At 51.4% G+C, this 16,554-nt stretch overlaps 1 protein-coding gene across 1 annotated transcript in view; it reads left to right on the top strand.

The window, feature by feature from the left end:
- TBC1D22A (TBC1 domain family member 22A) overlaps window positions 1–16,554 on the top strand; it is a 281,680-nt gene that overhangs the window by 172,488 nt on the left and 92,638 nt on the right. The window contains exon 11 of the mRNA XM_084748944.1: window positions 989–1,116. Within this exon, the coding sequence (XP_084605070.1) occupies window positions 989–1,116 (128 nt within the window). The remainder of the gene's footprint in view (window positions 1–988; window positions 1,117–16,554) is intronic.

Below are 16,554 nucleotides of genomic sequence, written 5' to 3'. Positions count from 1 at the left end.
ATCTGGCTGTAGGGCATTTTCTTAATTAGAGATTGATGGAGGAGTGCCCAGCCCACTGTGGGTGGTACCATCCCTGGGCTGTTGGTCCTGGGTTCTTCAAGAAGGCAGATGGAGAAGTCTTAATGAGTGAGACAGCAAGCAGCACCCCGCCATGGTCTCTGCATCAGCTCCTGCCTCCAGGTTCCTGCCTTACTTGGGTTCCTGCTCTCACTGCCTTTGATAATGAACTATATCGAATTGTGGGTAAAATAAACCCTTCCCCCCCAAGTTACTGCTGCTCTTTGGGGGACACATTTGGGGGAGCCTGGCTGTCTGTGAAACTCTGTTGTCTTTAGTACTTAGTCCTGCATCTAGAGGCTTCCTGGTCTGGACAGGGACAGGTCTGCTGGGTCTAGATACAGGTGGGATGGGACCTGGGTGAGGATGGGACAGTTTTGCTGGGTCTGGGTGCAGGTGGGATGGGACCTGACTGAGGATGGGACGGGTCTTCTGGATCTGGGTGCAGGTGGGATGGGACCTGGGTGAGGATGGGACGGGTCTTCTGGATCTGGGTGCAGGTGGGATGGGACCTGGGTGAGGATGGGACAGGTCTGCTGAGTCTAGGTGCAGGTGGGCTGGGACCTCGCTGAGGATGGGATCTCTAGGAGCTTGACGGCTTAGTTCCTCAGATCTCTTGTAGCCCCTTCGACCTACTGAGACTCACCTCTGGAGCCATGTGCTTCTTAATTTTTACTCCCCCTACCCCCCCCCCCCCGTGTATAGACTTTGTTCTCTTCGTGGGTATCGGGGTGTGAAGAACCCCAAATGTGCACATGCACCTGACACAACTGTTACTCTGAATCATCACCAAGTGCTCTTAACCACTTGGTGCCATCCCTCCAGCCCTTTATTTGTTCTCTTCTTGAAGAGTGGATGTGGAGTCTCTCCTCAGTGGAATTAGTCTTTTGTCCTCAAAGCCCCCCTGACTGCTTGTGCTTGTGTTGTGCAGAGCGAGTCCACCGCCATCTGGACGGGCATGAGGTGCGGTACCTGCAGTTTGCTTTCCGCTGGATGAATAACCTGCTGATGAGGGAACTGCCTCTGCGTTGCACCATCCGCCTGTGGGACACTTACCAGGTGAGTCCCCACCCCATGGCCCTCGTCCCATCCCGCCTCCCCCTACACTGGATCCCCTGCAGGGTAGCCACTCTGATGCAACAAAGTCTCTTAAAGAAAATCTAGCTGTGGTGGTCCTGTCATGTGACTGTGTAGAACAAGGAAAAGGGCTTTCTAAGATTCTCCTTGTCACCTGATTGCACTCTGGCTGGTTGGTGACAGTCTCTCCCATTCTCCCTGGCAATTTACATTTTAAGCAGAATTAAACTGTAAGTATGGCCGAGTAATCATGTACCTTCACTGTATATCCAAGCAACTCTTCAGAAACTTCACACTCGGGACTCACGTGTTGTCTGTGTTTTGAGTTACTTACAATAAAGATTTAAAGAAATCCTCAGACAGATGCAGCACAATATGAAATTTTCCACTCTTCACCAATTTTGATGAAATTCATGTCTTCAGGAGATTGAGTTTTCCGAAAGCAGCCGCCTGGGCTCCCTTGAGTGTGCATTGCTTATTCTAGCCCCCTTTCTTTTTGTGTGTGAGGCCTGCTGAAGCTGGCCTGTGCGCGGGGTGTGGGTACTGGCTTGCAGCAGCAGCACCAGGCCCCATGCCCTGGGGTGAGGCATCAGATCTCCAGAGAGCCAGGAAAGAAGCACCAGGTGAATCAAGTCTTCCCTGTTGTGAGAGGCCTTGATGGGTTGTGTGTCAGGGCTTAGCAAAGGGGGCCCTGCCTTGGTGCTGGCTAGGGGCAGCTCGGGTAGCATGTGTCCAGCCTTGGCAGAGTGCTCAGCTCCAGAACCTCACACATGGGCTAAGAGAGGCTGGTATAGACGGGGCCCTGCATTGGTGCTGGCTAGGGGCAGCTCCGGGTAGCATGTGTCCAGCCTTGGCAGAGTGCTCAGCATCAGAACCTCACACATGGGCTAACAGAGGTTGGTACAGACGGGGCCCTGGTGCAGCACGACTAAGCCTTAAAGGCGGTGGGGGTCTTTGGTTTAGCAAGTTGCAGGTCATTGCTCTGGGGGCCGTCTCTTTCCCACAGGCCAGGGTCCTATTGGGGCCTTGTGTCTACCCTCTCTGCCTGAATTTGGAACTGCCCTGAATGGTAACATCACTCTTTGTTCTAGCTGCCGGTGGTGCTTTGTGTGCCCCACCACTGGCTATGTGGGTTTTGTGAACGCCTCTGTCTTGTTTTTCCCCTAATCCCTATTATGATAGTTAGTACTGTTAACTAGAATTAACTAGAGGATAAACTCTGGGCCTACTTGTGAGCAAGTATTTACATTAGCTTAGCTTCAAATCTATGAGGCTTATGTCGGTTAGATTGAGGTGGGAGCACTCCCCCCGCTGACAGACTGAGTGAAAAGGAGAAGGGGATCTGAGCTCCAGCACCCATCGCTTGCTGCTTGTGACTGCCGATGCCATACGACTTGCTCCCTCCAGCTTCTGCTATCAGGTGTTTTGTTGAAGCAACGGGACACATAGCTAATAGGCCTGCTAATCCCGACGGCCCTGCCAGCTGCTCTGCCCCCTGTGTGTCTTGGTGCCGTCATGGATGCTTACGGGGTAGCATTCTGTGGGCTGGGTGATTGGGTGCTTCTCATGGTAGAGCATGTTCGTGATTTGTAGGTTTTCTTTCCAGGACTTGGCAGCAGCAGAACTCACATTCAGTAATATTAGCTGGGAATTAAAGCCTTACCTGGAGCAGTTTGGCTAAAGTAGCTGCCATTCAAGTGCATCGATTGGTTCTCCATTGGATGACAGGAAACAAAACCTAATATCCTGTAAATTGCAAATGCTCTCATTCCTGTGATTGCTTAGGCCGTTCATGGCCCAGGCCTGCTCATTAAGCTCAAAGTTCCTTGTAATTCTGTCCCATTATGAATGAAGCAGGAATCGAGTCAGTCACACTTCGAGCAGACAGAAGACGGATTAGCTCGGCCATGTCCTGCGCTGCGTTTCCCTGAGGTGCTCAGTTGGCATTCAGACTTTGAGCATGCTCGTAACCTCTTCATTGAGTTAGTTGTCCTGCAATTTAATTTCATCACAAATCAACTCCTTTGTACTATGAGCTCATTTTTGAACAGATGAGACCCTGGCCACAAGCCTTTTCCCATCTTAAAATCCAAGTGTTTCCATTTCCTAGGGCTGAGTAGCCATGAGACTGAACAGCCTCTTCTGGCACTGAAAGCACATAGCTGTCCTCAGGCAACAGTTAAGCAGTCACTTTGTACAGCTGGGTGTTTATTGGCTGAGCCATCCTTACAGTGTGTCATAAGATCCTTGTGGGACACATAGCATGGAAAGGCTTGCCCCAGGCCCTGGGTAAGACTGTGGCCGTAAAATGAATGAAGTGAATTGTCCAGGATGGGACAAGCATGGGTCAGAGTTTTCTGCTGTCCATCACAGCAGCTGGCCCCAGGTGTGAGAGTCATGGATTGGGCAGGTGGTTCCCCACTCCTAAAGGGATTTTCTCCCTGTGATAGCCGCTTCTGAGGTGCTCTGTAGAGCATAGATCCAGCCTTGCCAGAAGCACCCGCACTAGACTAAGCACCACACAGGAGAGCAGCTCTGAACTTGTCCCCTGGTTGCTGGGCTGCAGCTGTGCAGCTCATTAATCTAGTCCCAGGCCTTTGCCCTCACCAGACCAGCCAGCCAACCATCTTGTCTTACCCTACCCACTCCGTTGGCTGCTCTTTCTTGTGGGAGACACATAGTTTTATGCCTGCACAAAAGGTGGTGTGTTTGGATGGCCGTTTGATGAAGGGTATCCTGGTCCACTGCTGAGAGTGTCCTCCCACACCTGATCCTTTCTCACATTTTATTTATTGTGCCATTTTCCCTGTGCCATCGAGAGGTGGGTTGGAAGGTAGCTGGAGTCGGGCCTCCTTGCACCTGGCATTTGCCCTGGAACTGCTCAGGAAAGAGTCCTGGAGATCCCCGAGTTACTTGGTTCACACATATTGTTGAATAATTTCCTGAGCCCCTGGGCCATGGGAGTATTGTAGACAGGGCACTGTTCTCAAAGAGCCCATGTGCCAGTTAGAGAGCCTGGCCACAAGCCAGACGCTATTGTCACTGCCCTAGTCTCGGGTGTTAGAAGCAATGCTGTGGAACCTTCCCCCGCCCCCCAGCCAGGCAGTTCTTGGGGGAGGTGGCAGTGGGGAGAGTAGCTTTGAGTTGCAGTCTGTGTGTTCAGATCTCTACAAGCTATCTGTGAACAACATTTTATGTTGGAGGAGCCTGGTGAGGATGGAGCTGATGAAGCACTCTAGGGAGGGGGTGAGGTCAGTACCTAGGCAGAATTGCTAGGAAGCTCTAAGGGATGGGGTCACTCCCATCTGGACATTAGTTGTGTACTCGTAGTAAGGAGCAGTAGGCTATGCTGCCCAGAGCTAGAACCTCAGCCATCCAAACACACCTCTGTGTTCCAGGTTATTTGTGCAGAGGCTGTGCTCAGGGATTGGAGATGAGTCTAGGTGTGTGGGAAGTTTCTGGAATGGTCCCTCCTTCGGTGTGGACCAGGCTTGAGGACTTCTCCCAGCAGATGCAGAACACACTTCCAGGTTGAGACTTTCTGTTTGCACTCACACTGGCTTATGACAAGCTGCTCCTTAGAGCCTCCCATAGGGTAAAGAATTGTTCCCAGCCACCTGGAACCCTGGGCCACCATCAGCCATGTGAGTGGGCTAGAAGACAGACCTTTCCCCAGTCCGTTCTTGAAAGTCTCAGCCCTCCATTATAGCTACGAAAAGCCCCAAAAGCTGCATGGCAGATTCCTGTCCCAGGGAACTGTGGCATCACCATTGCTTATACTACAGAGCTTGTGCAGTTCACAGAACAGTGGTTACATGCTAGAATTTTGTCACAGGTACTTCAAGTAGTGTTTGGCATTAAGACCGGAGCGTTGGATGAAGACTTACCTGGTCTTATGCATGTGAGCAGCCTGTTAGCCTTCAGTGGGGTGCCCTGAGGACACCTGGGCCTAGTCTGGAGCCATTCTGGGGCACATTCAGAGTGATATTATGAGGGTCAGGCTGTGAAGACATGGACGAAGGCCTAAGCTGAGGCTCTGCCCCAGACACCAGTTCGTAGTGAGCATGGAGTAGGCTCCTCCAGAGCTTTAAAGGGAATTGATTTTGGCAGAGGTTGGGGAGCGGCATGGGAAGTGGAACACTCCCAGAAGCCACTTTACCGTAGGTCTAGCCTGTCAGTATCAGACCATCAAGTTGGATTAAGTTGTGATTTCCAAAGTTTTTCTGAGCTCCCAGGAGACATGTCTGCTGTTGACATCCATCCATCCTTCAGTCTTCCCACTGTCACCTATGACATGACACCTGTTCTGTGGAGAGTCTGTGTGAGGACAACGGGTCAGCATCATGGTATCTGAAGAAGCACTCCCACCCAGGAGCTCACAGCTGGCCTGGGAAGTACACATGGCAGAATCATAGCCATGCTTATGTTGATGACCAAGGCTGACACTGGCAGTTTGAGCAGGCACCTCACCTGACCAGGGAGTTAAGGAGTAACAAAGCTTAATTTTTCCCACAGAGAAGACAGAGTGGGGCACTACAGGCAAGGACCTCATGCTCAGTCTGCCACATAGTGGGTCTGATCAGGTGACTGGTGGGTTGTAGTGGGCCAGTTGTGCATTGCATGGAGTCCAGAGGCAGATAGTCACAACTGGCTTGGCCTGAGGCATGACTAGATGTGGCTGTGTCAGCGCACTTGGGGGCCAGGATTGAGGATGGGCTCCTAGCACCTGCTACATCCTTTCCTGTGCCCAGCTACCAGCCATCTTGAACCTGGACCTCCTCACAGCGCTGGTTCTGTGACTCAGGTGGCATTGGAACTGATGGATTGGGTTAATCTAATAAGCCTGAGGAAGCAGGCCTCCTTACAACACATTTTTTCATAAGCCCATTAAGATTTGAGAGTGTAAGCTCTTCATGCCTACCTGCCTACAGGAAGCAAGCATACATCACTGTCAGTCTGGTAAGGACTCAGAAACAGAGCACTCAGAAAGACTTGGCTCACTGCTGTTACGTTTGCAGGGAGGAGCCAAAAGAAGGGGGTGAGCCACCCCGCCGCCCCATACACACACAGCAGCAGTAGCAGTACTGTGTCCTAGGAATGGAGAGGCCAGCTTGGGGGCATGTCTCAAGTGCCCGTCTGGGCTTTGACATTCTTCTTCCTGCTTTGAACCCCAGCTTTGGGACTTGGGGACCCTGAAGGAGACAGTTTCTTCCTCTGAAGCTCTGGCTCACTTGGCATGCCTGGTCAAGTGTGTGAGAGCTCAGTAGTCTGAACCAGGTATATCCCGGGAGAGTGATGTCCTGGATTCCATCACCTCCACACAGTTCTGACACACGGCGTCTCTCAAGCCCACTATGGAGCTGCTATCTTGAGTTTTCTTCCAATCAAGAAAATGCTTGACATGTTAGGTTAGTGTCCCATTGCTGAGAGGCGTGTTCTAGCAGAGCAGAGGTTTCTGTCCATGGTCAGTTATCTTTGGACCTGTGGTGAGGCAGCGTAGTGTGCTTGGAGTGAAACTCCTCTCCTCAAGGCAGGGAAATGAGAGAGGTAGAGAGGTCTAGCGTCCTCTTCTCACTTGCAGGAGCAGATGCCCCAACTTGAAGGCCTCCCACCAGACTCAGCCTCCTAAAGGTTTGTATGAGGCTGTGGACAGAGCCTTGGGCCTTTGGAGGATTATATATTCTTCTGTTGAAGGTAGTGGTTCTGACAAACTTGCTGATGGGTGAGTGTAAACTTCAGCTTCTAGCAACAGGCTGGCAGGTAGCTCATCACCTTTGCCCTTTAGGTTCGTCCATGGAAATGTGTAATTAAAGGGCTAGAAATTGCCCTGTGTTCCTGGGTGATCTCCAGAGTCTCATTAAGGAGAAGAGTCAGTTGGGCCACAGGAAAGGCATCTCTCCTTCCCTTCCCAGCATCTGGTCTCCTTGTAGCTTCACTCGCAGGTTCTCTGTGGCAATGCATTGTGACCACTCAGAATAAATTCCTATATACTAGCTTTAAGCTAGACCAGAATAGTAGCAAATTCTGGAGGTGAACTGAGTGGCTATGCCATTTTGTAACCGGAGAGTGAAAACTATCTACTCACCAAGGCCCTGCTTATAGCAAGTTAGCTTTACGGTGCCTCCTGTACATAGGCTCTGGACCAAGACAGTCAACCAGGAAGCAGATACCAGAGTAGTTGGGTCACTAGCTGTGACCACAGCATCTTGTGGACGGGTTAGTGTTTACTGCTGTTTGGGAAATAGAAGATATGGAGAGAACCAGGTAGGACCTGCTCATCTGACATCCTGACCATGTCCCACCACCCTCATACCCTGCTTCTAAGGCCTCTTCCTCCACCCCACCCCACCCCCACCCCCCATGGTATCTGATTCTCAGAGGTAGATGACAGAGATCAGTAGGAAACAGCTCTGGGCTTGGCGTTTCGAAGAAAATGGCAGAAGGAGGCTTGTTGCTGTGGCAGTAGCAATAAGGCTGCAGCAGGAGCCCCTTGGGCAGACATAGGGACAACAGGCTATTCTGTTGAGGCCTGGCTCTCTAGAGCTGAGTCCTTGGATTCCCCATGCCTACTGTGTGTCATGGTTAGGAAAGCCTGCTTTTGCAAATCCAAAAAGACTTGGGACTTGTTAGTCTCACTATGGGAGTCACTAGGCGATGTTGCATGGAGCCCTTGAGCAGCCCAGATTGCATTAGAGGCCAGCAGTTGTGACTTCATCCCCACAGCAGCATCTGCAGGTGGGGTCACTGCTCCATGGAGAAACCCTGGCCATTGAATATCCGTTAGAGGCTTTGAGGGAACTATGCAAGGAGGTGCCAGGTCACCAAGGAGGGCAAAGTAGAGGCAGTGGGATGAGCTGCTCCTCCTATGTGCAGTAGGTGGTAGAGGGCATGAGGCCAAGGGAAAGAAGCTCAGCACACATGGCATCTGCATCTGATGACTGGGTTCCCCTGCAAGCACTGGCTTTGATGTCAGTGTGGCTGGGTTCTATGATCTGAAACAGAAGTCTCTCTAACCTAGGGCTGCTGGTGTCATAGGGCATGGGCATCTGAAGGAACATGCATTCACCACATGGTTCAGCGAAGAGGGTTAGAGCTAATTGGTGCATGAATTGATGATCCTCTAGGGACCAAGGCCTGGATTCTGCATGCAGGGCTCGGAGTGGCTGGCTGTCCTGTGGGCTTGTTCTGCAGGAGTGGGAGATGCTAGAGGTCATGGCCTCTCCTAGCGTCACAAAGACTTTACTCCTGTCCTGGTTCTGCTAGTCTCTGAGATGATGTATTCATGAATATTTTATCTGAAGAGGGACCGTCGACAACTTGTCTAACTTCTTTAGGCCTCTGGGCAAAGGGTTCAAGAAAGCCAGGGCTGTTGGAAGGAGCCCAGAGGAGGACCTGGTTCCTGGCATGTGTGGGGCTGGCCTCTTCTGAGCAGGGGTCACCAGCAGGTCACACTTTCAGGAAGCTAGCCATCCCTCCCTCTCTCTGCTAAAAATACACAGCCTGGGAGATTCCCAATATGATTAGAAGGGTGAAGACTTAAAGACTAATAACTGAGGCTGTGTTCTAAATAAGAGCCTTATGCTCTTAGAGTTGGTGAAATCTGTGTGACCAGAGAATCCAGTCACCCTCCCAGAGTGTCATACTGGGGCCCTGAGAGGGAGGACACAGATAGGCCTGCCTTTTACATACTACTGCTCTGTACTTACAGTGACAGGAATAGATGGCAAGGCAGTCCTGTTGAGAGCAGGGGGGACAAAACACGGGTCTGCTGCATGCTGGGGACCAGAGAGGAGGTGGCAGCTTTCAGAGGGCCTGTAGAACTCCTCTGTGAGGAGTGACACTTGCAATCTGTCCTGTGCTCTTGGCTGATGTGTGTCCTCATCCTATGGGGCTGTGCTGTCCTCAGCGTCCCACCAATCTCCTGCTTCTGTGCTTCACTCACATGTTCCTCCTCTTCCCTTGGACTTGCTCTGAGCTCTGCTGAGCTGCACACATGAGGACTTCTCCCGGCTCAGGCTTGACTTCAGTCTAGGGCATGGCGGTGGACCAGGCTTCACGTTTCCATTAGGCTTGACTTCCTCTTGGGAAGCTGATTCAAAGCAATGGCTCACTTGCTTTCTCTATGTGCAGAGGTTGATTACTCCCAGCCCAGAGGACAAAGTAACCACAAGAAAAAGTTGAAGAAAGGTGTAGGTGACTCCTGGCTGTCCCAAGAGCCCTAGATCTGCTGTTGTCACTAAAACATGGTTCCTCTGGGCTCCGGGTCCCTGTATGCATCAGGAGAGGAAGCCAAGGGCTGTCCCTGCATAATGGTCATGCATCTATATGGACCAGTCTCATTGTAAAGTGACTTTAGGGTCTATGTAACCTTGGAACATTCTCAAATAGTTTATTATCACCGAGGTCAGCTTCACCCTTGTTTTAGCTGTCAGCCTTAGTCACGGCAGCGATGAGGGCCAAGCTGTACTGTGTGGGCTGTGCTGCTGTAAGAAACTGAGAGCATGTACCCTGAGCAGTGTAACCCAGTACATCTGATGACCCTGTGTCTTACAGAAACAGTGCCCAGTACATTAGACAAAGGACAGGGGCCAAAGGCAAAGGGCAGGTATGTCTTGACATTCAGAGTTTTCTGAGTGCTGCTGCCAGCTCGAGGAGGAGAGGACAGCCAGTAATTAGGAACGAAATAATCCCCAGGCATCAGAGCCACCCACATCTCCTTCCTCCCCCTGTATCAGCCCATATATACCCTTCTATGCTTTTGATGACAACTGGAAATCCCTTGTCCCTGCCTGTCGCTCATGTCACCCCAGGGCCAGGCTAGAGGAGAGCTGCTTTATTCTGCCTCAGCCCAGGGTTTGAGGAAAGCTATTCTTCTAGGGGAGTGGTGGTTGTCCCAAAGCCCTGCATGGAGGCAGGAAAGCCTCCCTGGCCCCAGCAGGCATCATGTTCCTGGGTGCTTTCTGTTCACATGGCCTTGATTTAGAGACTTTTCCTCTAAGCACTCACCTAGCTTGAATATCACCTCCGTCTTTATGTCCTGTGAAAGAACTTAAACAATCAGTTAATCCAAGACCTGCTTCTGTGAGCTCAGCCTGGCATACCCCTTGGGGCAAAGGGAAGAGTCTCAAGGGTTTCAGTCCACTTTCCTGTGACGTTACAGCCAGGAGGACAAGGCCAGAGCTCTGCCTGGCTCCTGATTGCATCACTCACAGCTTTGCCTCTTGGTGCTTAGCTCTTCTTCCTAGGCCAATGGGAGCAGGCTTCATGACATTAGGGCAGCTTCCTGAGCCAGCTCCTGCCTTCCTGCCACTGAGCATTGGAGTTAACCTCTGGCTGCTGAACAAGGCTCTGCACTTGAACGCTGAGCACAGGAACTAGTGCTGATAGGAGGAGGCCACTGTGTGCATGTGGCCGAGTGCCTGGAACTCCCAACGGGTGTCCTTCACCGCTTCTTCTAAAGCACTGTCGTGCACCATAGAGTCGAGTGTACTAGAGACCAGGCACTGGGGAAGGGCCCCCTACTGACTGTACCTAAGCAGTGCCAGTTACTATGCAGGGCCACTCCAGTGCCCGCGCCCCCCCCCCCCCCCCCCCGCCCCATGAGCAGTGTATTAGCTCTGGTAAGCATCACTTTACTAGCCTTGCTGACGCAGCCCCCTGGCATTGCCACAGGGCTTCTCGTAGGCATAGGGCACAGCTGATCTAATGGGAACCTGAGAACTCTCTTCTGCTGTCAGGAGAAATGGAGTCCGGGAATATTATACCAAAAGGGGCTGTTGCTGTGAGGCGAGTGCTTCTCCATTTTAGTATGGGGAAACTGAGGCTCTGAAAGGCCCTGACATGTCTCTGCTCACCTGGTGTGTGGTCCAAAGCGCCTCAGGAAGTGACCAACTCTGCAGAACCTTGCATCTCTGGAGAGCTGCTTGGTGATAGTGGAATCCCTCTGCATGGCTAACACCTAGCTGAGAGGAGAAGCTGGGAGCCTGGGCCGCAGCCCAGGTAGGTGCTACTTGGGAAAAGCAGGAAGTGTTAGCAAGGCGTACAGCTGATGCTGAAGCCTCACCTCACATGCTGGGAATGGCAGTCACGAGCTGAGCAACAACCATGTCTTTGGATGTGGACATCACCGGGACTGTAGAGGATGCAGTTTGTCCATCGTCAGTGCTACACCCACCTCACTCTACTCTGGGCTATGTTTCTGGCTGTATCCTTTATGCTCCCGAGTGGCCTCTCAGCACCTGCTCCTGGCCCTCCTCTGTACTTCTCCTTGACATAGCTGAAGCTTTCCAGTGGCAGCCCATTGCCATTCCTAAAGTGTGGCTCCCCTTTCTGCACAGGCCCGCCGGACCCTGGGTATCCATTCCCCCTCTTGGATATGATAACAGGAGGAAGGTGCTTTGTGGCTGATTGAAGTCCAAGTAGTGGGGCCACTAGCAGGGTCTGGGAGACTGCTGATGAGAACTGTGGTCGGGAACACATGGCCCTTATGCACAGGAGCAGTGCCGAAAGGGCAGTGGCATCTCAGTGACCTCATCACCCTGTACAGGAGCCCTAGTATTGGCCATAGCCTGGGGGTGCATGTGTTCTATCAGTTTTGGGGCTCAGGGCCACTTCTCTCTGGAGCTAGTGTCTTCTTACTCTGAAAGCACAGCTGTGGCTCACAGAAGTCTCAGAAGGCACAAAGGAGCCAAGGCAGCTGTTCTGCAGGACGGCATACAGGAGCCAAGGTAGTTGTGCTGCAGGATGGCATGGCTGCAGATGGAGGAGCAGAAGAGGCTATGGGAGTTTCCAGGCCACCAGTCTAGAGTGGCTGCCCTAGCAAAGAGGTCAGAGGATGGTTGGTGGAGGAAACTAGCCCTGATAGTAACTGTGGCAATATGTGCAGCCTTCTTTCTTACGAAGACCGAATGCAGAACCCTGGGGCTGGGGTATAACTTATTGATAAGTGTTTGTCTAGCATGTATAAGGCCCCGGGTTTAGGGTTTAGTCCTTAGTACTGTGGGGTGGAAAGTAGTTTGAAGATACACTCCAATGGGGTATTTATCTTCTCAGCATTCCTAGTGCCAGAGCTGGAATCTTGGATCACTAAGGCCTGAAGTGGTGAGGTCTAGGAGGCAGAAGGATCCCTCCCATACTACAGAAGGGCCACCAGAAGTGAAGGCGATGGCACAGCCCCAGGAGGTTGGGGAGAGTGGTCCTAGACAGGGGGACCCATGTGAGGTTACTTAAAAGTCCTCGTTTCGGTCAAGTGGTTTGGGGGGAGTGATGTGGCAGTCCTCAGTATAGGTGTCATCCAGCCCACAGAATGCACATTCACCCAAAATTTGGACAAGGCTCTTAGGCAGTGAGAAGTGACCTCTCGAGGCTTTGCTGCTGAGCTACATGGGAGAGCTAGCAGGCCTTCCCATATCAGAATGAGCAAGCGCACCTCTGACTTGAGTGAACGAGGCTCCGTGACTAGGCCCAGCAGGCCTCCTTTGTTGGGAGTCTCGAGAGGCTCCACTGGGACAGGCCTGGGGCAGCTTGAGGCCATGGCTGCTGGTGTTCGGTTTCTGTAGGTGCTTGTCACTTCCACTCATCATTAAAGCCAAGCTGCTCAAAGGCAGTGTTGCCATGCCTCTGCCGAGTATAGGAGGCCCTCCTGAACTTCGGTGGCAGCTGCTAAGGGTGTCTGTCCCTTCTTTCTCCTTAGGAGAGAGTCACTTATAGTTCACCAGGCAAATAATTGCCAAGTGGCATAGCAGGGAAGCACTGCAGAAAGGGCAAGTGGGTGAGCTGGAGCTGGTTCAGCACCTGAGCCCTCAGAAGTGCTCTCCTGGGCAGCTGCACATCATGCCTGGCACCTCCTGTCAGTGCCTGGCCTCTCAGGTCCCTGCGTCAGCAGATGTAAAGACCGTCATTTACACTTAATCATCAGAGGCTTCGTCTCCCCACCTCAGATCTCTCTGCAGCCCCTGAAGGGCATTCAAGTCACCCAAAATAAACACCAGGCTCTTGTGAGGCTGCTAGAGGGGTTGCCCCATGCCATTGTCCTCCCTGTCCCAGATGTCCCTCATGCCCCCAGTCCTCCTTCCACCCACTCAGCTCTTTTGCCTTGCTGATGGGCCTGCCTTTCTTGGTTTGGGGGTCCATAGGGTACCTGTCCTTCTCACCCTTGACCCCAAGCCCTTAGCAGTGTGCTGTCTGTTCCTGGGCTCCCTCAGACACTGCCCAGACATTGGGGTGGTGCCAAGGCCCTCACTCAGCCTTTCAACAAAGGCCAGCATCCACTGGTGGCCTTTGGTTGTTATCTCTTCTAGAACTTGGATAAGCATGGACTTGTGATTTGTCTGCTTTCTGGTCCAGATTCCTGTCATCCCTCTTGAGATTGCCCATTGTTTTGTGTTGTAAGCAGTGAGCACCTTCACTGCTCAGAGGCCATTCATTGTGAGACTTCTCAGGGTCGCTGGGCCTTCCCACCTTAGGCTCTGACAAGGTCACTGCTCCCTGCTGCTTTTCTGGTGTTACCTGGGGTGCACTTGTTCAGCAGTAGATCCTTTGGCCCTGTGGTCTGTTTTAACAGCTGCTGGAGGGGATTGAACCTTCTCAGCCATGAGGACTGCTGACCTTGGGGTTTCTTGCCACCCACACAACCGGCTATGTGGCCACATAGGCCCAGGGTAGGATGGGGCTTTCTTTGTCCTGACTGAATTTCATGTTGTTCTTTTCCCAAGTAGTCCCTGGTGGCTCCCAGCCCTTGTCATCGTGTGTCTGTTGGTAGAGTTTGCTGTGGTGACAGATGTTGATCATGACTGGTTGAAAAAGAGGAAGAAGGTTGGCAGTGCTCTGTAGTTCTCATCCAGTCGGGTGGAGAGAGGTTCGAAAGGCCCCTTGGGTAGCACAGCTTGCTGGTTGCAGATGAAGACCTTTTCCTTCCCATCCCACTACTCTTGCTGGGTGGTTTTTAATGGTAGCCGCCATCAGATGCAGGCGCCCCCTTTACTCTGTTATCACAGAGTTGCTGTCTTCCTCACCGTGTGTCGTACACTGAATTCCACGTGCTCTGTTAGGCCAGGGCCACTGGTCCCTGCCCCCTGGTCCCTGTCGGCCAGCACTCTCAGCCAGCTTCCTCCCATTCCCACACCCAAGCCTGCAGCTTCTACACCTGAGTGGTTACCTACTTCCCTATCTGTTCCCCAAGGTGGCCATCACCACGTGGCACTAGGTACCTCTCTGTCCTACTTTACTGCCCTCTATGCTCACTCTGCTATTTTTTACTAGCAGAGCCTACCTCAGGACCAGGTGGTGATACCACTGTTTTCAAAGATGTAGTTCCTATCCCACAATCCCCAAAGACCTGAAAATGCAACTCTAGAAAAGATAATTTAAAACATTCTTCCCAAAGATACTTTTAAAAAGGTGATTTATTTTAGAAACATGACAACTCTTCATAGGCTAGTTTACACATTAGAATGTGCTACAACATACTTACAAGCATTAACACTTAGCATACAACACAGTAGTGGTGTAGGTATAGAGCCATGACCGATGACCTGTATTCATAGAGATTGGCCAGAAGGCTAAGTATATAGACACCTTTGTTACTGAGGACATCTGAGCTACCACAGTGGGCTACCTTACACATATCTGTGAAATGGTCAGTCCATCACATGTGCCAAGATCTCAAGAAGTTCTATCTTTGAAAATGCAGATGTGCTAAGGAGATATCTCTTCATTCACTGAGGATGCTGCAGCTTTTTTTGTGTGTGTGTGCATAATGCAGTGAGTCAACATTGTGACAGCATACTGTGACTTTCTGTTACTGTCACAAAGTACTTGAAACAATCATCTTAAAAAGAAGAAGGACTGGGGCTGGGGAGGTGGCTCCATTGGTAAGAGCACTGGTGGCTGCTCCTACTGAGGACCTGTACTCAGTTCCCAGCACACACATGGTGGCTTATAACTGTCTTTAACTCTCATGCCAGGGGATTTGAGGCCCTCACCTGGCTAATGGGTTTTTGCACTCAAGTGGTACACACATGCACATAAAAATAGTAAAAAAAATTTTTTAAAGAGGAAAGGTTTATTTTGGCTCATAACTTTGGTGATTCCATGGCTGGCTCATTCATGTCATTTGGGCCTGTGGCAGGGTAGCACATCATAGGGAGAGTGGGGAGGAGGAGGCTGCTCACTTCATGGAAGCCAGGAAGTAATGAAATGAATTTCAACTTTGAAATGATACAGACACAAACCAAATAGCATAGTGACCTGCAAGAGTAACTCTTACAACTTAAAATGGTCGGGGCAGACAGTTGTGTAGCACAGGAAAGAGCAAAGGTTTTCTACAGGCAGGCTCTGGCCAGTTGTGTGGGAGCAGTCTGTAAGACTGACTGGCTTTTACAATCTTGTATTCCATGAGTAGTTGCTTTTTCTCTTTCAGACATGTCTCTCCTATGAAAGTGTTCACATTCATTTTGTACATGAGTCTGCTCTTCCACTGTTCTGCTGTGACTCAGTCTACATCAGTGTGAACATAGCTCATTGAGTTCCTCACCTGTATGCCATGTGTCTCTGCTGTCCTGCACCCGTAGAAGTCGGCTTGGTGTGTGCTCATGTAGCATGAGTGTTTCAGGGTCAGCAGTGGTGGCCAACAGCAGAGCAGTTCTGTCTTCTCATCCTGCCCGGGAGGTCAGCACCTTTCAGCCATCCAGCAACTTCCTAGTCTTGTTGGTGTTTCAGCATCCTAATGGATGTGATAGCAGTGTAGACACACGGCCCATTTTTAAGCTGAGGTGTGTTTGTTCATAGCTGTTCCCCTCTCCAGAGTCCAGCTCCTCCCCTCCTCTCTTACCCTTATATAGCATCCCACAGCCCCTCCCCAGGGGATTGCAACTTTGAGGTTTTCAGCACTGGTTTTTCATCTCTCGGTGCTGTGATTTTCAGGCATTTAGACGTTAGAGATTTCAGCTGTACAGATTTGGATCTTTAGCAATTTCAACATTCAGGATTAGATCACTGTGGAATGTGTGTGTCTCTTTTGGAGTCTGGTCAGCACTGAGACCAGATTGCCATGCAGTGCTTGGTGGCTGTACAGTGGTTTCCAGAGCCAGGCCTTATCTCTGCTCAGAAAGGCCTGCATCATGGAGTACCAGCTCAGGCAGTCCTCAAGTCCCACCTGGATTAGGCTCTGTTCTGGGAAACAGATCACCCCACACTTACGCTAAGTGGCTTCAGATCACAGCTGCTATCCAGTCACATTTGTTCAGCCTCAGCAGGGACAGCATGGCCGGGTGGCCTGCATGGTGCCTGTGAGCCTTCCCTGAATGTAGCTTACCCACCTGGCTCAGCATGGGCCCCAGAGGGCTGAGGTTGGAGCTTGATTCTCTCCACTGGGCGTCTGGCTGCTCAAGTGCCCTCACGGCATGGTAGCTGAGAAGATTC

The sequence above is a fragment of the Acomys minous genome, assembly GCF_964271855.1.
Source record: "Acomys minous genome assembly, chromosome: 12".
Classification (NCBI taxonomy): domain Eukaryota; kingdom Metazoa; phylum Chordata; class Mammalia; order Rodentia; family Muridae; genus Acomys; species Acomys minous.
This window is presented reverse-complemented; position numbering and strand designations above follow the sequence as displayed.